The 22705-nt window shown below is 45.3% G+C and overlaps 2 protein-coding genes and 1 pseudogene across 2 annotated transcripts; all 3 read right to left on the bottom strand.

Annotated features, from left to right (window-relative positions):
* LOC126494251 (saoe class I histocompatibility antigen, A alpha chain-like) lies at window positions 1-1910 on the bottom strand (the record flags this gene model as incomplete). Its single annotated transcript, XM_050131507.1, has 3 exons — window positions 1338-1910; window positions 825-1103; window positions 1-131 (listed from the first exon to the last, which is right to left on the bottom strand). Coding segments are annotated over exons 1-3 (705 nt in total), but the record flags the coding sequence as incomplete, so codon positions are not given.
* Window positions 1911-8302: 6392 nt separating this feature from the next.
* On the bottom strand, window positions 8303-11627 carry LOC126494244 (class I histocompatibility antigen, B alpha chain-like). Its single transcript, XM_050131502.1, has 6 exons — window positions 11541-11627; window positions 11091-11360; window positions 10659-10934; window positions 9847-10122; window positions 9614-9712; window positions 8303-8528 (listed from the first exon to the last, which is right to left on the bottom strand). The coding sequence occupies exons 1-6, from the start codon at window positions 11620-11622 to the stop codon at window positions 8485-8487; spliced, it is 1047 nt and encodes a 348-aa protein (XP_049987459.1). The 5' UTR covers window positions 11623-11627; the 3' UTR covers window positions 8303-8484.
* A 4774-nt stretch (window positions 11628-16401) lies between these two features.
* On the bottom strand, window positions 16402-20647 carry LOC126494245 (class I histocompatibility antigen, Gogo-B*0102 alpha chain-like; annotated as a pseudogene).
* Window positions 20648-22705: the final 2058 nt, after the last annotated feature.

The raw sequence follows: 22705 nt of genomic DNA, 5'->3' as shown, positions 1-22705 counted from the left end.
CTGGGTCAGGTCCTCCTCATCCCTCTGCCAGGTCAGGGTGATGTCTGCAGGGTAGAAGCCCAGGGCCCAGCACCTCAGGGTGGCGCCTCCTTCAGGTCTGGGGTGATGAGTCACATTTGTTTTTGGAGGATCTGGGAAGAATCAGAGAAGAACAAATTTCTGTTCCTTCCTGAGGACAACTTGAGCACTGACCATGTGATCATCCCCAGAGTTGGGCTGGGGATCTAGAGAGCAGCACCTAAACTTCATGGGCCCAGAATGAGGACCTATCTATTCCTACAGTAAGTTCTACGATAAAGGTGTGAACTTGTATACCTCTGAGTGGGCAAAAACCCAGTGACTGAGTAGCTACAGCTGATCTGTGAGCAATGGCAGAAACAGGGACTGAGATCAAAAGGGAATTACCTTACGTGGGATGTCCTTCTGTACATGTGTTGCTTTTATTGACTAATGAATAAAGAAAGCAGTTTCGGTCAATGACTTAGCATAGTAAAACTAGGCTGGAAGTCCAAACAAAGATACACAGAGAGAAGGCAGAGTCAGAAGACTCCAAGTAGCCACCCAAGAAGCCTCAGGATGAAACAGAAACTAATAGAAATGGGTTAATTTATTGAGAGAACTAGCCAGTAATTGCCTAAGCCATAGGCCAGACAATTGTAACTGATATTAAGCCTCTGAAAACAGGCAGGCAGAGAGAAACCGGTCCAGGGGGACCAGCTTAACAGAGAAGAACCTTCCCTTCCAATAGGTGGCTTAGGAATTTGTTTTCTTTCTTTCCAGAAATTCTGCTCAAAGGCGGACAGAAACTACCCTAACCCTCTTACCTGCACGCTGCAGAATCTCCTTCCCTTTATCCAGGTATTTGAGAAGCCATGTCACACACCTTCCTTCAAAGAAAGATTTCCATGGTCTTGCAAACCCTGCTGCCTCCCACTTGCGCCTGGTGCTCTTAGCCTCCTTGGTATCCACTGCGATCCAGGAGCGCAGGTCCTCAGTCAGAGAGATGTAATCTTGGGTATCATAAGCGATCTGTTTATACCCACGAAGTAGGCGGTGGTCTGGCCCTATGTCGCAGCCGCAAATATCCTGGATAGTGTGAGACCCTGTTGCAGCCAGGGAGATCAGCACAGTCTCCTAGATTAGCTCTATTCAATACACATAGCCTGTGCATGATGGCTTAAAGCCTATTTCACAGTGAAATAAAACCCCAATAAATTTCCTCAAGCTTCCCCAGGATGGCTGAAACTTGGCGGATTTCACTAATCCAAGGTATGTTCCTATGTCCCTCAGAATGTTTGGAGACTGTACACTAGCATTATGAATCTAGAGTCGCTCACCATTCTCTCTCTTGCTACGGTAGTTGAACAGGGTCCTCAGTTCGATTCGGCCAATTATTAAGATGCGCCTGCCGAGACGCGTCAATTCATTCAAATGCTCAGGATCCTGCGCCATAAATGGCACCCGCGGTTCCACTCGCTGACTCTCATTGTCGCTGTCAAAGCTGGAGATCTGTGTGTTGTCCACACAGCCGACGACCCTGACCCGAGGTTCGCCGTGGCCAGGATTGTAGAAGACGGTGGAGAAATAACGCAGGGAGTGTGAGCCTAGGAGTGGCGCGCGGTGACCCTGCATCCGGCCAGATCGAGGAACAGGTGCACCCCTTGGGAGGTGTGCAGGGGGCGCGGGTCCAAACGCGGAGAGAAGGGAGCTTGGAACTGACTGCCCATCTCCGGGAGAAGGGAGGGCTCGTTGGGCAAGGGCAGAGACATGGCTTTCCGGGTGCGGTCCCAACCCAGTGACCCCGTTTCTTCCTTCAGAAATAGTTTCTCTCTCCACCTGGTACTCACCCGAGAGGGCCAGAGTTGGGGACAGGGTGGCTGCCAGCAACAGAAGGAGGGCTCTTGGCACTGTGCACCCCATCCTCCGTGTTTGGAGAACTTGAGGAGATTATGTCTTTGTTCCTCTCTGTGGAGTTTTATAGCGTTGTGGGTTTGTGGGGACGGATCACGATGAGTCTGAGTGGGTTCTCCGAAATTCCTACATACAGCAGAAATGAACGTGTGGATGTCCAAACATTACTGGGGAATAAAGGGTTCCAATCTGTGAATTCTTCTTGACTAAAAAGAAAAAAATAAGGCTAACAACAAAAACAATAATAAAACCAGACTCAGAAGACGCCCTGGCACCATTTCATTACTTTTAGCAGGGGTTGGGTGTAGGACGAGAACAGCTCTTGCAAGCCTTAATCTTGCAGTTATATAGAGAGGAAAGTAATGCCTTTGAGTTAGGGTCAGTAATGGAGGATTTTAAGCAGCTGTAGAAAGTGTGGAGGGAAAAAAAACATGCAGTTAAAACACCAATACACATAACATAAAAATAATAAATTTTTTAAAAGAACACCAAGTCAGGCTGTGGTGGCACAGGCCTATAATCCCAGCACTCGGGAGGCAGATGCAGGCAGATGCAGGAGAATCTCTGTGAGTTCGAGCCCAGTCTGATTCACAGGGAGAGTTCCAGGACAGCCAAGACTACACAGGGAAACCCTGTCTCTAAAAACCAAAAACCCAAACTAAACCAATCCAAACCGAAGCAAAACAAAATAAAATAAATAAATAAATAATAAACAAATATGTCCTAGTCCCTTAAATATCTATTATTACTCCTCTCTGTGTGACCTGACATCCTTGTGACTATTAGGTAAACCCCTTTGGAATGTACAAACAGACCCCTAGCTTCCACCAGCTCATGTCATCAGAGAGCATCTCAGGTCTGTAACAGATTTCCCTGCATGGATACAACCTGCCTGCCTGATGTTTCCACCATTGTATTTCTAAGATCTGTTGTTTGTGCCTTGTTGTTGCTGTTCTGTTACTATGAAAACAGTAAAACTGTTACCATTTTAGGACATGGAATTTATAGGAACTGAAATCTGTGTTCCAGGCTGTTGTCACTTACATTTGACTCCAGAATAAATTCTCTTTAAGTTGTGATCTCTGTCTTTATTTTTTTATATTCACCGTGTATCAGGAGTACTCTGTTTACATAAGAAACATAGATGGCCATGCTTGTATCTTTCCACTGTAGTGGGAATCTAGTAGAGTCATTGTATCTAGGGTAAACACTACAATGTAATAGTTGTTTCTCACTGTTTCTAAGGTATCAGTAGAATGTATTAGTGTTTGATGAATGTATCTAGAACATGAAAAAAATCATGGTATAGTGATTGTTTTCTATGATTTATAAACTTTTTCTGAGGAAATTTTCAGTCCCTTTCATGACTTTGGTCACAAGACTATCTGGGCACACTTGCAGGTCTTGAATTATTGGGTATTGCAAACAGTACATAATAAAGATTAAAGTTGAGGGGCATGATAATTTTTTTTCAGAAAACATATAGATCAAAGGGACTTTGGTATAAGGACCTTGCTGTCCTCCAAACACAACCTTTGTGTGCAATCAATAAATATGCTTCTGAGCAGTGGTTTGAGGTTCAGTTCTCAGAAGCTGTTCCCCTTGCTGTCAGAGAGCCTAGAATCACATTCTGGGTGACTCTTGTTCTTTGAACAGCACACAAAACACAGAACATCCAACATTCTACAATGTCACAATTAAGTAACAATAAATTCACTAAGTGTGATGGTATTCATTTTAGGAATTTAGTAGGTAATACTGCTTTCCATGGTAATCTAATTGAAGCAACACACATGCTCTTTTATTCCATTCTCTTTTTTTTCTTAAAGATTTATTTATTTATTATGTGTACACTATTCTGCCTGCATGCATGCCTGCAGACCAGAAGCGGGAACCAGATTTCATTACAGGTGGTTGTGAGTCACCATGTGGTTGCTGGGAGTTGAACTCAGGACCTCTAGAAGAGCAGGGTGCTCTTAACCACTGAGCCATCTCTCCAGCCCTTTTACTCCAATCTTTTTTTTTAAGAAATATTTATTTATTTATTATGTATACAATATTTTGTCTGTGTGTATGCCTGCAGGCCAGAAGAGGGCACCAGACCTCATTACAGATGGTTGTGAGCCACCATGTGGTTGCTGGGAATCGAACTCAGGACCTCTAGAAGAGCAGGCAATGCTCTTAACCTCTGAGCCATCTCTCCAGCTCTTTTACTCCAATCTTAATTACTAATATTAACTGAAATGTGACACAACACACAGTAAATATATGCATATACGAGAGTTATAGAATAGATAGATACAAAGGTTAAGGAGGCAGCAGACATACTCCCACAGTCTCAATTCATCCCAATACATTTATAGAAGATTATATTCCCACACTTTCAACACCAGTTCTCAGAGGGAGGTGGGATGATTTCTGGGAGGAGAAGGTCAACCCAAATGTACTATCACTCAGTTTTCTCATTCATATAAAACAAACAAACAACAAACAAAAATCTGAAAAAAAGAATGAAGTAGCTTAAGGCAAGAAAGATTTGTTTTAGATTTTGATTTAAGACAGTTCAACCCATCCTGGCAGGAAAGGCATGGCTGGGTTTATGGCAGCTGGAGCATGTGGCTGGGATGACTCACATCTCCATGCATCAGGAAGCAGAGTGAGGGGACGCTGGCTCTTATCTGGCTTTCTCCTTTTCCTCCCTGTTCTTCATTCTGGGCCCCAGATCATGGGCTGGTGTCACCCACATTCAGTGCATCTCTCCCCTCCTCAGCTAATCTTCTCTGGAAACATCCTTCACAGACATTTCCAGGATGGCAAGTCCTGGGAGATTCAAACTCCAGGTCAGCTGACACTGAAGATTAGCTGTCCCAGCTACATGGTAAGTTCTAGGACAGCCTGAAGTACAGTATGAGACCCTGCAAAAGAGAGACAGAAAAAGTAAAATCTGAGCTCCCTGTTTTACAGTCTAAGACAGTGGGGTCTGAGAAGAGGCCTGGGAATTCTAGAAAAAGATCTTAGGCCGCTGATGTCAATCATCACAGTAGCACCCACAAGGAAGAACAGTTCCAAATGTCATCACCCCTGGGTTGTCATGTAGACAAGGACATATTGTTTTCTCTCCATTGGGGTGTAGCCTCAGGTATGAGAAATAGGAAGCAATTAACGCAGTGTAAGTCTCTAACTGATTGCTACTTATTATTATATATTCCCTAGACTGATGTGCAACTTATAGACAAAAATAATGGCATCCAAATTTTTGTTATTTATCCACAAACTAATTTTATACGTGAAATTAGAACCTTACAAATTTTTTATCTTAGAAAAATAAAAATTCACAAACTGGAGTATTCATATGTGAGGACAGAAGACAAAAGCTCATCCACACCAGGTCCTGCACAAGGTACAGGTATACACTGGTCAAGGGTTCAAGCTGTGCTCAGCTGCAAGGATGTTTAGCAGAGCAATGGGGGCACTTGGTCTCTGCTTCCTTTCTAGACTTTTAGGGAGAAGGGGTTCTAATGCCAGGATATGAAGCCAAGGGATGGAAATGAAATGATAAAAGTTAATTAACTACACCCTTTTCCGTTGCTGGGAGGATAAAGACAGAGAAGGATGGAGGACCAGTTGGTGCCAGAAGAAACTCCTAGTCCTGGATCTCAGATCCTATTCCAGGGGATGACCACAGACAGACCTAGAATAGGGTCAGGGAAAATTAGAAAAGGATCAAGTTAGCTCCTAGGGGATGCTACCTTCTCCTGGGTACTCTTCTTCAGATTTGTGTCACATCACAAGAAACCTCAGTCTAGGGGGCTGGAGAGATGTCTCAGAGGTTAAGAGCATTGCCTGCTCTTCCAAAGGTCCTGAGTTCAATTCCTAACAACCACATGGTGGCTCACAACCATCTGTAATGGGGTCTGGTGCCCTCTTCTGGCTTGCAGGCATACACACAGACACAGTATTGTATACATAATAAATAAATAAATACCTCAGTCTAAAATTTTGTCCTCTATTTCTAGCTTTTTTACAGAGTTAGTAAAAAAGAAGTTCTGAAGTGGCTAAGCACACAGGAATGGGCACACTTTATAGTAACAAATATCTTAGATATGGCACCAGTGGCAAATGTCTTGGTACCGTTCTAGGGCTGTGACAACACACCACAACCAAGGCAAATGATAAAGGAAAGGAACAGCTAATTTGGATGGCCTGGGCTTTTGAAACCTCAAAACTCACTCCCAGTGACACACCTCCTAATCTGTCCTACACAGTCCGCACTTAAAACCAAACATTAAAATTGTGCTTGTGTGTGTGTGTGCACACACATCTGAAGGTAGAAGACAGCTTGGGGGAGTCATTCTCTTGCTGTCCTAATCATCCTTTCATCCTGCCTCAGATCGTTCAGCCTTTGTCTCATAGAGAGGTGGGTGAGTAGTTACAGTGCTCAATTTCCCTACTCAATCTCTCTACTTCCATAGCTCAGACCTTATTTACATCTATTTCGCACAGTCTTGGGTACCCTGTGAGTGGGCTTTTTTAATTTAAAATATTTCTTTCTTTTCTGTTTGTTTCAAAAAGTGCAGAGGGAGAATATTCCTTATTATCAAGGTTTCCCATACTGAATCACTGCTAAGGTCCTGTATGTATGCTGAATCCGTCTTTTCCCTGAGTTAAAGTTTGGCCTGAGGTGTTTTCCATTACTTTTATTTCACTTTCTCCCTCTTTCCTGTCTTATTCTTACCATCATTCCCAGGTTTAGGGATTGCAGAAGCACAGATCTAATTCCTGCTCTTTCCTTTATGCCTCCTTCACATTCCCCAGGTGTAAGAAATGGTGAGCCAGTTTCTCACAAAGACAGCATTTGCGAGTCTTTTTCTCATTGTCCTTCCTCCCTTAGGCTGGCAAGTCCTTTCTGGGAAGGTGACTCAGCCTCAGTTGCAAGTCTCTCTGCCCACAGCAAAGGCCACACAGCTGCTGCCACTGTCTGCTGAGGATCCTGCCCAGTGCCCCACAGGTGTTATTCCTGGAATTGTTGTTGTTGGTGCTCATGTGATAGACCTCATGCCATGTAGAGGAAGACAACTACCCTGGGTTCCCAGCACTGCTATCCATCCTCCTTAGATGGAGCAGTCTCAGAGGCAACTCTTATCATCCATTCCAAGGGCAGTGCAACTCTCAGCTGCCACATGGAGAAAGCATGGCTCAAGAAATCACAGCAAGCCGGGCGATGGTGGCGCATGCCTTTAATCCCAGCACTCCGGAGGCAGAGGCAGGCGGATCTCTGTGAGTTCAAAGCCAGCCTGGTCTACAAGAGCTAGTTCCAGGACAGGCTCCAAAGCTACAGAGAAACCCTGTCTCGAAAAACTTAAAAAAAAAAAAAGAAAGAAAGAAAGAAAAGAAATCATAGCAAGAATTGACAAGTGCATTGCATGAAATTGAAAAGCTTCTGCATAAAAAAAAAAAAAACAAGAGCGTGAAAGACAGTCTAAGAAATGGGAGAAAATCTTTACCAGCTATACATCTGAAAGAAGATTAACTCAAACATTTCCTGCTCAGTTAGATATGGATTATGAAAACAAGGTAAAGTTGACAATAAAAAGGTCTCGACAGTCTAAGTAGCAGGACAGAGTTGCCATGAACAGAAATGGGGAAATGCATACGAAACAGTCAGGTTAGCACTGGGACAGATGAGTCTGGAGGTATTGGCAGAAATATCTGGACTGAAGAAATCTATCTGGGAAGTAATAGTAAACAATATTTAAAACAATGGAGATAAAGAAAATTACCAACAGAGTGATTAGCTGGAGGAAAGATAAGAAGACATACTGAGTCCTGGTCCAGTACTTAGTGATCTCAATAGAGCATCTACCTGGAGCAGATCACACAACTCTGGAACTGTGTTTAGAAGGCCCATAGACTAGAAAGTCCCAGACTTTGTTGGATCCAGGAGTCCCCTGGACATCTCAAAATTCAGAAATTTCAGTGTAGAGCTGAGACTCTGGGTGTTTGTTGCAGAAACTGCTGGTTTTTCAGATAATATAGCAAGAAGGATGTAAACAAAGAGCCCCAAACTCCATACATCAGCCTCACTCATGGCTGAGTCATTCCTGAGGCTATTTGTGGCTGATTATATAAACATTCCCAAAATTGGGCAAAAGTATTTCGGGGACATCAAGGTCAGTCTGAGTTGCTGTATTAGTTACTTTTTTTCATTGTTGTGACAAAATATCTGAGAGAAACAACTTTAAAAATATTTATTCTGATTCACGAGTTAAGAGGGTACATACAGTCCATCTCAACATAAGGCGTGGTGGAGTTCACGGCATTGGGAGCATGTGGCTGGGACTCCTCCTACTTCAATGGATCAGGATGGAGAACACAGAGATCTCAGCTGGCTTTTTCCTGTTTGTATTATTCAATCTTGACCCTAGCCCAAGGGATGGCACCACCCACATTCAGAGTGGGTCTTCCCTTCTCATTTAATCATCTCTGAAAACATTGTTATAGACATACCCAGAACTGCATCTCCTATGAGATTCTAAATACAGTCAAGTTGACAGTGAAGATTAGCCATCCCAGCTACACAGTGAGTTCAAAGCCAGCCTGGGATACAGTACGAGACCCTGTGAAAAAAAATAAATAAACAAAACAAAAAATGAGGAAGTAAGTCCTGGGCTCCATACTCAACAATCTAAATGATGGGTGAAGGAGGCCTGAGTATTGTGGGAAAAGTTTGATGACCATGATGTTAGTAGTAAGAATAATGAAGAAGGGTCTTGCATGGGCATTATTATTATCATCATTTTGTTGCTGCCCAAGAAAGAAAAGGGAGAACATATATCATCACTCAAGCTAGCATGTTCAGAAATGTATATTGTTTTCTCTATCATGGGTATAGCCTCAGATGAAAGTCATAAGAAGTAGTTATATAGGGAAAAACTCTGATTGTTATCTGAAATCTTTCTGAACTGATTCCTTATTTTTAGGTACAAATAAGGAAGTGTAAATCCTTATCATTTAAACATAAAATGATTTTCTATGTGATGCTCGATAATAGGAGATTATTTTGCTTTGGAAAAGTCCAATAAACAAAATTCTGATAGGACCATCAACATCAGGTCCCACGTGTGATAAACTGGACAGAGGACCACTGAGACCCTGGAACTGGTCACTATGACAGTTCCCCTGCTGCCCTTGGAAGCTGCATGTGATGATGTCATCCTTCCCAAATGCAATCCCTGCAGCTCTAGCTTTTCCTTATGACCATGTTCTGAGTCACAGTCCAGCATGTGGTCATTGAACTGATGGAATTAAGGACTCATTTGGTGCCCAGCTGCAGGGATGTTTGAGAAAGTGGTGAGGGACTTGGTCTCTGCCTCCTTTCTACACTGTAAGTGGGTATTTCCCTAATGTGTGAAGAGTTCCAAAGCTGGAACATGTGACCAAGGGATGGAAATAGAGTGGGGCAAACTGATTTCTGGAAGTTATCTGAGTAACTACATCTGGGGAAAGAAAAAGACTGATAGGGATGCAGGATAATGATCTCCTAGAGCCCTGGATTTAAATGTGCTAGTACACAAAGTCCCAGGTTGGATAAGTGTGCCTGTATAGTAGGTCTCACAATAACTAAACAGGTGATGAGTTCATTTCCACCTAGGGCTTCGACTCAATGGAGACGAAACCTTCAGACACTAATCTCTTCCCTTACTTTTCCTCATCTTCACAATGGCAGCCACAGCTCCAGCGATCACAACTCCCAGGAGAACCACACCAACAGTCATTCCAATCTTGGGCCAAAAAGGTGGCTCTGGAAAGAGAGGGTGGGGAGGAGTGGATAGAGTTGAGGGACCCTAACTCCCAGCTCAGCACTGATCCTACTCGGGGTCTCCAGACCACCTATTTTTTCCTGGCAACAGACTCTATGTTCACATCCCTCCTTACCCCATCTCAGGATGAGGGGCTCGGGCAGCCCCTCATGATGCACAAGGCAGGTGTATCTCTCCTCGTCCCCAGAAGGCACTACCACCGCTGCCCACTTCTGGAAGGTTCCATCTCCTGCAGGCCTGGTCTCCACTAGCTCCATGTCCTGGATCTGGTCGTCTCCATCACGTTGCCAGGTCAGGGTGATCTCAGCTGGATAGAAGCCCAGGGCCCAGCACCTCAGGGTCACGTCCCCTTCAAGTCTTAGATGATGGGTTACATGTGCCTTCGGGGGATCTGAGAGGAAGAGTAGGAAAGTTCAGGCATTTTATATTCTTTCTGGAGACTTAAGCAGTATTCCTGTGACCATGCTGGCAATGGACAGTTGACTTGAGATGCTACAAGGGAACAAGTCCCACACAGTAGCCTGGACTCAGGATTCAGGATAAACCATTCCCTGTTAAATTGTATAATCTAGTCCAGTAGAGACTCCAGGGTTGCCACCATGAGAAAGGGATTTCAGATCTTGAGTGAGTGGGGCATTAAGAGACCCATCATGACTCCATCAGGCCTCCACAAACACTGGCTGGGGACAGCGCCCGCCCGGAAGTCATGGTTCGCAATGACTGCGGCTTATTTCTGAGGTCTCTCTTCCATCTCAAGAAACATTCCGAAGAGAAGGGTGGGCATTTGGGAGAGTCACTCTCTGATGTTGGGTTAGTAAACCCAGGAGTACTCTCACCGCAATCTCCCATCTGATCGCATTTCCACCTCCCGGGACCTGAGGCCCAGTTCCAGCGCAGAGGGAGGAATTTCCTCGTTCTCCCTCTTACCTGTTCTCTGCAGTGTCTTCTTCCCTATCTCCAGATGTCTGAGGAGTGTCTCTACACATCTCCCCTCCAGAATGGCTCTGATGCGTCCTGCTACACCATCAGCTTTCCACTTGTCGGCAGCGATCTGAGCCGAGGTGTCGCCAGCGGTCCAGGATTGCAGATCCTCGTTCAGACTAAGGTAATCGTTGCCGTCGTAAGCGTGCGCATATTCGCCTCGGTTGAGCCTCCCGTCGGGTCCAATTTCGCAGCCAATTAAACACTGGATGGTGTGAGAATCTGGTCCCTCCCCTGAAGTCAGCACTGCCCACAAGTCCCCGACCCACTCACTCCCGGTATTTGGATCAAAACTGATATCAAAACCGGGTCCCTGTCTCCTGGTGATCTGTACCCGGGACGTAGAAGCCTGAGGCAACTCGGCTTGGGATCACTCACCTTTACTGCTGTGGTTGTAGACGCTCAACGCCAATCGCAGGTTTTCTCGGGCCCTCTGTGCATAACTCTCGGCATATTTTACCTCCTCTTCCCAAAACTTCTGACCCATTCGTTTTACCCATGACCCCCGGGGCTCTGTCCTCGGACTCTCCGCGTCGCTGTCGAAGCTCATGAACTCGATGTTGTCCACGTAACCAACGATGATGACTCGGGGCTCCCGGACCCCGGGACCGGACGTCGTTGTAACAAAATAGCGCAGCGAGTGCGAACCTGGGGGCGACTTGCCATGAGTCCCCAACCCTTTCCCCGGGGATCCGCGGGCAGGTCCACAGACCTGGAGGGGAGTGGGACACCCGACTAGGGGCACTGGAAGTGGGGGCAGGCGTTGTTTCTTCCCCGGAGCTGCCCTTCTCGCCTCAGAGGTTGTTTCCCTGCGGACTCTGCACTTACCCGCGCTGGCCTGGGTCTCGGTCTGGGTTAGAGCCAGGACTGAAAGCAGCAGAAGAATGGGAAGCGGCTCTGCAGCCCCCATCCTTGGTGCCTGGAAAATCTGGGCGAATTGAAACCTTGTTCCTTTCTGTGGAGTTTATAGCGTCGTGGTTTGTGGGGAGATACCAAAGTGACCGTGAGTGGTTTTCTCCAGAATTTGGGCACGCAATAGAGTGAGAACATTTGTCCAGATGGAAAGACTGAACAGCTGACCATGTGGTGAGCTTGAGAAATTAACTCCGAGGCGAGCAGGAATCCCCAAACACGTCTTCACGAAGGATTTATAGAGACCCCCTTCTTCCTGTACCTGGTGCCCTTTCTCACATCTGCTCCCTGAATCCTGTTCAGAAGCTCTGAAATATGAATGGCCTGGGTTCACGATCTCGTTTGTGCTCTGAAATTATTGAGGACCTCCAAGAGTTTTTTATGTAGGTTGTATCTAACGACATTTACCTTGTTAGAAACTGAAGCTTAATTGGTCATGTGGCTGTTGCTTGCCTGTACACCCAGCACTAAGGAGACTGGGCTAACGCCCAGTTTGACCCAAGTTTGAGGCCAGTGTGGGTTACATGAGACTGACGTTTTTTAAAAGTTATTTTTACTTATGTGTATATATGTGAGTTTGTGTCAGTGTTCACCAGAAGCGTGAAGATGCCTATGGAGGCCAGAATAAGGGGGTCAGACAATCCTGTAACTCCAGTTCCAGGAGGATCAGGAGGTTGTGAGCTGGGAGTCCTGGGTGCTGGGAACCAAACTGGGGTCATCTATCAGAGTAGCAAGCACTCTTAACCACTGGGCCATCTCTCCATCCCTTGAGACTCTGTTTTAAAGTTAGGGTTAGGGGAGAGAGAGAAAGAGAGAGAGAGAGAGAGGCAGAGAGAGAGAGAGAGACAGAGACAGAGAGACACAGAGAGAGATATTTTACAAGTGTATCTGCCTCTTATTCTGCAAGTGAGTGGTGGTTAAAAACAAATGTAACAACCCCTAATTAGTTTGAATTTCCAGCCTTGATTCATGCTAAGGTGTCAACAGATGAACTCACTATCAAGCACAATACAGTAAATATGGCAAGTAAGCTACAACGTTTTTTATTTTATTTTCATGCACCCCGTGAAAGTATCTAAGTAACTTCATGTTTTCACTGAGCTTTAAGAATTACTACTTTTAGTTGAGTTTAGTGACTCTTGCCTTTCTTTATTCAGGCTACTTTAAGAGGCCGAGGCAGGGGAATTGCTGAGACTTCAGGCTAGCATATAAAAGTTTGTATAGCCCTTTAAGTAGGAGAACTAGAATGCAGAATGTCTGTTGGGTCCAGAAAACAGGCTGGTTTGTAAGCGGTTTGAAATGACGGCTCTCTGGAGCATTGGATGGGACTGAAGTAGAGGATGATGGGATGTGGCAAGTCTGTCCAGGATGCTGGCAGGCTTCCTTCTTTCTGTAAGAGTCAGTTAACAAAACTGACTGGGAGATGCACAGGTAATTGTCTTCTGTTTTGGTCATTCAGAACATTAGGCTGAGTTGGGTGGAGCAGAGAAGTCGTTACTACAAAATTCCATCACTTAGAATAATCGCCATGCTAGAGATCCCTGTCTCGAGCGGCAGTTCCTGGTCTCTGTCACTTCCCTACCTGAAATTTCCCTAGAAGTTCCACACAGAGGTTGGTAGCTGAGGAAAGGAAATAGGATCAGTAATCAAGTGGCAATAAACTTTCAAAGAGAGAAAAGATCATCAGTTAGAATAGGACTAAACAGAAAAGGACAAATCTAAGCACAGTTCCCCAAACCCCATTAAATCGACATCACAGTCCTAATTTAGTCATGGGTGGCTTAGCCTCATGAGGATGATGAATACATTTCTTGTGTTTTAAGAAACACAGATCAAATCTAAGTCTTATGATACATACCTGAAAGCCTAGCACTTGGAAGGCAAAGTGAGCCTGATCAGTATACTTGTGTGTACACGTGTGTATGTGCATGTGAGGTGTGTGGGGGGGGTGTATGTATGTATGTATGTATAGTCTCCACCCTTGGTCAGATGTGGAAATTAGATTCCATTCTTTGGACCAAATAGAAGTTAACCCAAAGCCCTGATACCTTTACATGTTTCATATGGAAAACAGGGATGTGGGAGTTGGGGTAGGCAGAGGCAGAGGATGTCCACAAGTTCAAGGGCAGCCTGGTCTATATAATGAGTTCTAGGACAGCTAGAGCTACACACTGAGACTCTGCTGTTTACTGTGGGCCTGGGAATTGGTAATGTGCTTATCGTGCAAGCATGAGATCCTGAGATCAACCCCAGAGCCCGTGTGGTATGGCTTGGCTTGTAGTCCAGCACTGTGGAGATAGTGATAGGAGGGTCCCTCAGACTCACTGCCAGCCAACCTAGTCCCGTGGGCGCACTTCTGGCTATTTAGTAACTGCCTCAAAAAGAATGGCATTCTTTAAGAACAACAACAAAAAATTTTAAATTTATGTGGATTCAGAAAAAACTGCTAATAGCCAAAGTTGTACTTAGCTGGAAGAGAAATACTAGAAGATTTAAAATATTATCTCAAATTCTGTTACAGAGTCATGGTTTTACAGAAGAACAAGCAAAAAGGTGTGGCACAGGCACAGAGATAGACACAGACTAATGGAACAGAATAGAGGACTCAGATATAATCTATAGCTGCAGTGTTAGAACAACCCACATTTGGGCTGGAGAGATGGTTCAGAGGTTAAAAGCATTGCCTGCTCTTCCAAGGTCCTGAGTTCAATTCCCAGCAACCACATGGTGGCTCACATCTGTAATGTGGTCTGCTGCCCTCTTCTGGCCTGCAGGCATACACACAGACAGAATATTGTATACATAATAGATAGACAGACAGACAGACAGACAGACAGACAGATAGATAGATAGATAGATACAACCCACATTCCAGAAGCAGGTGCTTCCCCATCCCCCACCCATCCTTCAAGGACTCAGGGCCAGCATCCCTGTCATCACAATGTGACACATTTCCACTGTTTAAAGATCCCCTATGCTCATGTTCCAGACCCTTCCCATTCTCTCTCCCCTCTCCCTAGTTCCATCCTCCACTCCCTCTCTCTCCTTCCTGCCTATCTCTCACATCCCCACTCAGAGGCAGCCTCCCCCCTCCCAATAAACCCTTTGTGTGAATTCTGTGTGATTTTTGTGACATTCCTTGGCCCTCTAATACCACAAAAACCCTTATACACCGTTATTTTATTTTCAACCACAATGTCTAAAACAGTCATTGGGGAAAACACACATTCCATTCAGCAAATGGTGTTGGGAAAATTTTATACCCCATGTAGAAGAACAAAATTACATCTCTATCTCTCATCCTGTAGAAAATTAATCTCAAAGACCTTAAATGTAACACAAAACTCTGAAATCTGCTAGAGGAAAACCCTTTTGATAGATGTACAGACCGTCTGTGAGGATGGTCTGAAAGGATTTACAGCTCAGGAAACAATAGCAAGAGCTGACAAATGGGGTTGCATGAAATTAAAAGCTTTTGCCCAGCAAAGGAAACAATTAGAGAGTGTAAGACAGTCTAAGGAAAGGTAGAAAATATAAGCCAACTATAAATCTAAAACAGAATTGATGTGTATTATACATAAATAATTCAAAAATAGCTAAATTAAGAGCCAGGTGTTGTGGTGCATACCTGGAAGCCCAAAAATTGAGAAGCAGACTCATGAGACTACAGCTCCATGGACTGTGTTGCAAAAACAAACAAAAATCATTCCGGTTGAGAACTGAATGAATTCGTTAGAAATAAGCAAGACAACAGAGGAAGGAATTGGAAATTCATTTAGTAGTTCAGGCAAATGACACAGGATGCTTTTCCTCAAGGTGTGAGCAAGAGAAAACATTGCAAAGAAATTGAATTTTGAATTCATTTAAAACATGGACATTGGCTGGAGAGATGGCTCAGCGGTTAAGAGCATTGCCTGCTCTTCCAAAGGTCCTGAGTTCAATTCCCAGCAACCACATGGTGGCTCACAACCGTCTGTAATGGTGTCTGGTGCCCTCTTCTGGCCTGCAGGCATACACAGACAGAATAATGTGTACATAATAAATAAATAAATATTAAAAAACATGGACATTACAATATTTCCTACTAGATTAAGTCTGAACTACAAAATGAAGTAAGGTGATAACAAAGAATTCAGGAGTGCACAGGCAGCAGAGTAGATTTGCTGGTTGCAGACAGGGAAATGCAGGTAAAGCAGCCAGGTTGACAGGGGACAGATGGGCCTGGAGATGTACGTGCCTGAGCTGGAGAAACGTATTTGGGAGGCGGTCTTAAATGGTATTTGAAACCTTGGAGTTGAATAAAATCACCAAAGGGATGATTAACTGTCCCCTCCTGTGCTCAGTGATCTCATTAGAGCACACACCTAGAATAGACTGTGTAGCTTTGGGCTTGTGTCTAGAAGGTCCATAGACCAGGGAGTCCCAGTCTTCCCTGTAGGAGAAGGCCCCTTTGTTGTTCCTGGCTGCTTAGCATGAAATAATCACACAGAACCTATATTAATTAAATCACTGCTTCACCCATTAGCTCTAACTTCTTATTGGCTACCTCTCACAGCTTAATTTAACCCATTTCTATTAATCTGTATATCACCACGAGGTCATGGCCTACCAGCAAAGTTTCAGCACATCTAGCTCTGACGCGGATCCATGGTGTCCCCTGACTGCCCTCCTTCTCCCAGTATTCAGTTCCATCTTTCCTGCCTACCTAAGCCCTGCTCTATCCAGGCCAAGGCAGTTTCTTTATTCATTAATGGTATTCACAGCATACAGAGGGAAATCACACATCACTTCCCTGTGCACAGGAATCCTCTGGACCTCACAACAAGAAAGGTCAGGCTTGATGACACAAGCTTTTAATCTCAGCACTCTGGACAGAAATCCCTGCCTCCTCTCCTAGGACCTCTCTGAGTTCAAAGCCAGCCTAGTCTACAAGTGTAGCAAGTTCTAGGCCAGTCAAGGCCACATACTGAGATTGTTTCAACAAACAAACAAAAAAAATCAAAACAAAACCCACAAACAAAAACAAAAGACTTAGAAAGTCTGTTGAAGAGTCAAGAATCTCTGCATTTATAACAAGGTTTGTGCAGAGGCAGCTGTTACTCAGATCATGGAGCTGCAAGGATGTAGACAGGAGCTCCCAGGCTGTGCATCAGCCTCACTTATGGCCGGTTACATAAAATTTCCTGCTGCTAAGTATGGTGGCTTATATATGTAATTCTAACACAGCAAGAAAGGGAAAGAGGATTGCAATTATTTCAAAGCATATACTAACTTTTATTTATTACTTTTTTCATTGTGTGACAAAATATCCAGCAGAGCAACTTAAAGGATGAAAGGTTTATTCTGATTCATGATTTAAGAGGCACAGTCACTCTCAGCATGAGGCATGATCAGTACAGGGCAGCAGGAGCGTGGGGCTGGGAGTCCTCAAACTTTAGTAGACCAGGAAGTAGAGTTTAGGGATCCTCTCATCTGGTTTTCTTCTGTTCTTCCTTTATCCTTGGGCCCCAGGTTGGATCTCCCATCCTCAATTAATCTCTGGAAACACTCTTACAGGTGTGACCAGAATTGGATCTCCTAGGAGATTCTAAATCCAGTCAAGCTGACACTGAAGATTGGCCATCACAGCTACTTAGTGAGTTCTAGGCCAACATTGGATACGGTGTGAGATGCTGGTAACAGAGAAACAGAAAAGGGAAGAATGAGTCCTGGGATACATACTGAGCAATGTAAATGAGGGATCTGGAAAGAGTCTGAAAATTTTGGAAGAAGATTTATGGCCACTGATGTTAGTGGTTAGAATGGCATCCATGATGGAAAAGGGTTTATGTGGGCATTCCACTGGGGGAGGGGTTGAGAAAGAAAAGGGAGAATACACATGATCAGCCCTGAGTTGTCATGTTGACAGATATGTATTGTTTTTTCTCCCATGAGATGTTGTCTCATATATAAAATACAGAAAGCAAGTATATAGAGACTCTGACTGGCTGCTATCTGAAAATTACCTAGACTGATTTCTTACTTTTAGAGATAAACAATAGAATCCGAACTCTTATCCTTTAAAAACAAGGGAATTTAATATGTGTTATTGGAGGGTTGGTGATTATTTTATTTTGGAAAAAGCCAATGAACCAAATCCAAGGCTTCACAGCTGGGAACAGAGCTGACAAGTCCATCAACACCAGGTCCCACAGGGATCCTCTGAGCACAGGAATCACTGATGCCCTGGAGCTGGTCTCTGGGGGACAGCTTTCCTGCTACTCTGGGAACTGTATGTGCCAGTGTTAACTCCAGGCCAGTTCATTCCTGCAGTTCCAGGTTTTCCTTCTCACCATGTGCTCACTCAGCTGGGGAGCTGAGGAGGACTCCTGTGGTGCCCAGCTGCAGGGTCTTAGGGAAAGGGACAGTGACTGAGGGACTTGCTCTGCTTCATTTCTGTACCCTTACTGGTGTTCCCTTAATGTGCAGAGAGAGCTCAGAGCTGGGAGAAGATGGTAGAAGGTGGAAATACAATGATGAAAGGAGATTCCTGGAAATGTTATCTGAGTAACTACATCAGGGAAATAAATGACTGATAGAGATCCAGGATAATGATGTTCTAGCGTCCTCGTAGCCCTGGACTTTAAAAAGTGATAGAACAACTAGGCATGGTGGCACACAACTTTAATCCCAGCACTTTGGAGGCAGAGGCAGGTGGATCTCTAAGTTTGAGGCTAGCCTGGCCTACACAGTAGGTTCCAGGACAGCCAGGGCTATGTAAAGATACCTTGTCTTCAAAACAAGCAAACAAACAAACAAAAAAACAAAACCTGCCAGTACACTGAGTCCTGGGTCAGGTGAGCAGTCACACAGGGGTGTGTCTCACAGTAACAAGACAGGAGATGAGCACATTTCCACCCTGGCTTCATCTCTACAGAAAACCCTCAGACACCAATCCCCTCCCTACCTGTGCTTTTCTTCCTCAGCATCACAACGGCAGCCACAGCTACAGTGACCACAACTCCAAGGAGAACCACACCAACTATCACTCCAGTTGGGGACCAAGGAGATGGCTCTGGGAAGAGAGAGTAGAGCTGAGGACCAGTTCCTACCCCCAGCTCAGCCCTGATTCTACTTAGGGTCTCCAGAAGGTCACCAGCTTTCCTTAACATCAGGTTTTGTGCTCACACCCCTCCTTACCCCATCTCAGGGTCAGGGGCTCAGGCAGCCCCTCATGTTGCACATGGCATGTGTATTTGTGCTCTTCCCCAGAAGGCATCACCACAGCTGCCCACTTCTGGAAGGTTCCATCCCCCGCAGGCCTGGTGTCCACCAGCTCCATGTCCTGGGTCTGGTCTTCCCCATCCCTCTGCCAGGTCAGGGTGATGTCAGCTGGGTAGAATGCAAGGGCCCAGCACCTCAAGGTGACATCTCCTTCAGGTCTAGGGTGACGGGTAATATGTGCCTTTGGAGGGTCTGAGGAGAAGAGTTCGAAATTTCAAGCATTCTATAGCATTTTCCAAGGACTTAAGTGGTATTCATGTGCCTATTCTAACAAAGCACAGGAGAATCAAGATGTTGGGGGAGGAGGGTGATGCAAACCCCACATAAGTTGTCTACACTCGGACACTAGTATAATCTATTCCTTAAAAAAAAAGAAGATTCCGAAGTTTCTTACAATTAAAAGAGGATTTCTGGTTTTGACTTGGATGGAGGGGTGAGAGGCCATTGTTCACAAGGGCTGCAGACTAAATTGGGCTCCTGTTGTTTATTTCAGGGATCTTCTTTCCTATAATCTCAAGGGAACCTAAACTGTCCTGAGAGAAAGCGAGTCCTGGGAGAGTCATTTTCTGCTGTTGGGCCAGGAAAAAACAGAGCATGACTTCCCCTTCATATACAACAGAGAGCTACAGTATTTCAACTAGTCCCATTTTTTTTTCCAACCTTGGGGACCTGAGCCCTACTCTGAGTGCAGATGTAGGAGTTGCTTCTCAGCCCTTCTTACCTGAGCGCTCTAGAATTGCCTTCCCTATCTCCAGGTGCCTGAGCAGCCAAGCAACACACAAGCCCTCCAAGAGGATCCTCCAGTGCTCTGCTAAATTTTTTGCCTCCCACAGACGCTGTGTAATCTGAGCCGTCGTGTCTGCCACAGTCCACGTTCTCATGTCCTCGTTCAGACTGATGTAATCACGGCCATCAAAGGCATGTCTATAGTGTCCACGGAGGAGGTGTCCGTCTGGACCCACATCGCAACCAATGAAACACTGGAAGGTATGAGAGCCTGCAGCCACCCCCAAAGTCAGCTCTGTCCACAGGGCCCTGCCCACCCACATAATTTCCACCTAAACTGAACCGGAAACCGGGTCTCAGTCCGATGCTCTCCCGGGTCCAGGAATTCTGCAGCTTCGGATGTAGTCTAGGTCCTGGGACCCGGGGAAACTGGGGGCAGTCCGTGGCGACATGTAGGGGTCACTCACCATCATTACTCTGGTTATAGATCCGGATTGCAAATCGCAGGTTTTCTCGGGCAGTGTGTGAATATCTCTCCAGACCGTTTCTCTCCCACTGCCAATAATTGGGCCCCATCTGCTTTGCCCATGGCACACGTGGCTCCATCTTAGTAACCACGTCACTGTGGAAGCGCAGGATTTGCGTGTCGTCCGCATAGGCAACAATGAAGACTTGGAGATCTCGGAGACCCGATCGAGACGCTGTCGTGGTCACTAAATACCGCCAGGAGTGTGAGCCTGTGGGTGGTGCGCAGTGAGACCCTAACCCTTCTCCAGGGACCACAGACACATGCGTGGGCTGGGCCAGGAGGCGATTAGGGCGCAGGTATCAGAACGCGGGTAGAGTAGGGGCTGGAGAATCTGGGTAGGTGATGAAAAATGGCTTTGGGGATGCTGCCCTATCCTGGCTCCTCCTGGAAGAGGCCCTTTCCTTCCTGACCCACACTCACCAGCGTCACACAGGGTCTTGGTCTGGGTCAGAGCCAGGAGTACTGGGAGCAGCAGGAGGGTGGGATGCAGCGCCACAGCACCCATCCTTGGTGTCTGGAAAACCTAGAAGGATTGAGACTTTGTTCCTCTCTGTGGAGTTTATAGCATCATGGTTTGTGGGGAGATACCACAGTGACTATGAGTGGCTTTCTCCAGAACCCCGACCTGCAGTGGGAGTGAGAACATGTGTCCAGATGGAAAGAGGGGATAGCCTACAGGGGTAGGAGCTACAGAAAGGAATTACTGGGCAAGGAGGGAATTTCCAACCTATGGCTTCCCCACCTCAAGCACTCTGAAGGCAAAACCTCAGACCAGGGACTTATGGAGACCTCTTCCTCCTGTAACTGGTGCTCTTTGTCATATCTGCTGTCTCTGAGTCCTGATCAGGAGGGATGTAGAGATTCTGAATGTTTTGGTTTCAGGATCTCTTCTTTGTGCTTATACATTGTTAAGTACATCAAATTTTATGTAGGTTAAATCCAAGAATATTTGCTGGGTTAAAAGCTGCTCAAAGTGTCTGACATCTATAATCCCAGCGTTTAGGAGGCTGTGCTGAGGCAAGAGCTTTGAAATGAGTTTAAGTCCAGTCTAGCTACATGTCACTGACATTTAAAAAAGACTTGTGTGTTTGTGTGTGTGTATGTGTGTGTGTTGTGTGTATGTGTGGTGTGGTGTGTTAATTTGTGGGGGTGTATGACCAGTGTATGAGGATGTCACGGAGGTCAGAAGAGGAAGTCAGAGTCCCTAGAACTGGAAATGCAGGTGTTTGGGAGCTGGGTGCTAGAAACTGAACTGGGGTCATTTACAGGAGCCCTGAGCACTCTTAACCACTGAACCATCTCTTCAGTCCCTTGATATTTTGACTTTAAAAAGACTTTTAAAAAGTCAGACTGCCCTTATATTCTGCCAGTAATTAGTGAGAGTGAAGAATGCAGTAACTCCTAATTAGTTTTTCAGTCTTGATCAGACTAAGGTGTCAACAGATTAACTCACTGTCAAGCACATTACAGTAAATATGACAAGGAAATTTGAGAAGCATAAGAGTATCTTTGATGTCAGTCACCTCACGCAAGTATCTAAGTGATTTCATGAGTTCCATCCAGCTTTACATGCTATTGTTATTTGTTGGTGTTGGAGGCACATGGCTTGTTTCCCCCACTCAAGGGGCTGAGGCAGGAGGGCTTCCAGGATTTGAAGAATGGCCTGAACTATATAATTTTTGTGTGTGTGAGAGGAGAAGAATGCAGTATGTCGGGGAACAGTAAATGTTTTTTAGAGGAAGTCAGTGTGCTTGGAGAACATGTAATTACCCATGGGACCCAGAGAACAGTTTGTAAATGGTTTAAAAATTATTTTCTTTAGAGCAATGGATGGGACTGAAGTAGATGATGGTGGCATGTGGCAAATCCGTCCAGGATGCTGACAGGCTTCTTGCCCTAAGAGACTCTTAATAAAACTGAGGGAGAAGACCAGAGGCAATTATTTTCTTCCTTTGTGATTCGGGACAGTAGGCAGGTTAGAGGAGAGAAGAGTAAAGCCCTGTCCAACCTCTGCTGCTAGTTCCTTTACTCAAAACAACCAGCATAAATCAGGCTGCAGAGCAACACAGCCTTGGGCTCGGTCATCACTGGCATCTGAACACCAACTCCGTGCTGCCCTGCACACGGCAGGCTGGCATCAGGCCTGGCTGAGGGGAACATGTCTGCTGGTAGCATGTGTTGCAGAGAGAATTGAGAAGAGGAGGACACGGCAGGGGATACCCCAGGAAAAGGAAGAAATAGAGTAGCTGCTGCAGAATGGACAGAAGGCTGCCCTTCAGGAAGAGGTGATGGCCACCAGCCTTCAGGGAACAAGAGAAGAGGAGAGGCTCCTCGACTTGCCTAACTTCCTACAAGCCATAACCAACAGCAGATTTAGGATGATATATGGATGGAGAGGATATGGATGATATGATGGAAAAGATGAGAAGAATCAGGAGAAAAAAAACTTCGGGAGTTGCAGTTGAGAACCTGTATTCTTAAGAAGGAGCACTCTAAGATCATCATGATGAATTCTGACTTATGCCTTGACTTCTACAACTTTCCATGAGATTCATACACTGAT

This window comes from Alexandromys fortis, unplaced genomic scaffold (genome assembly GCF_014885135.2).
Source record: "Alexandromys fortis isolate MF-2015 unplaced genomic scaffold, M_Fortis_MF-2015_v1.1 scaffold_372, whole genome shotgun sequence".
Lineage (NCBI taxonomy): Eukaryota > Metazoa > Chordata > Mammalia > Rodentia > Cricetidae > Alexandromys > Alexandromys fortis.
This window is presented reverse-complemented; position numbering and strand designations above follow the sequence as displayed.

Excerpts from the sequence above, each read along its gene's own strand:
- LOC126494244 (XM_050131502.1), bottom strand. The coding sequence starts at position 11,622 with ATGGGGGCTGCAGAGCCGCTTCCCATTCTTCTGCTGCTTTCAGTCCTG. Across the intron at positions 10,935-11,090 it reads CTACAACCACAGCAGTAAAG|ATTCTCACACCATCCAGTGT; the intron begins GTGAGTGATCCC and ends GGGAGGGACCAG. Across the intron at positions 8,529-9,613 it reads CATTGTGAAGATGAGGAAAA|GGTCTCGTACTGTATCCCAG; the intron begins GTAAGGGAAGAG and ends TTTTTTTCACAG.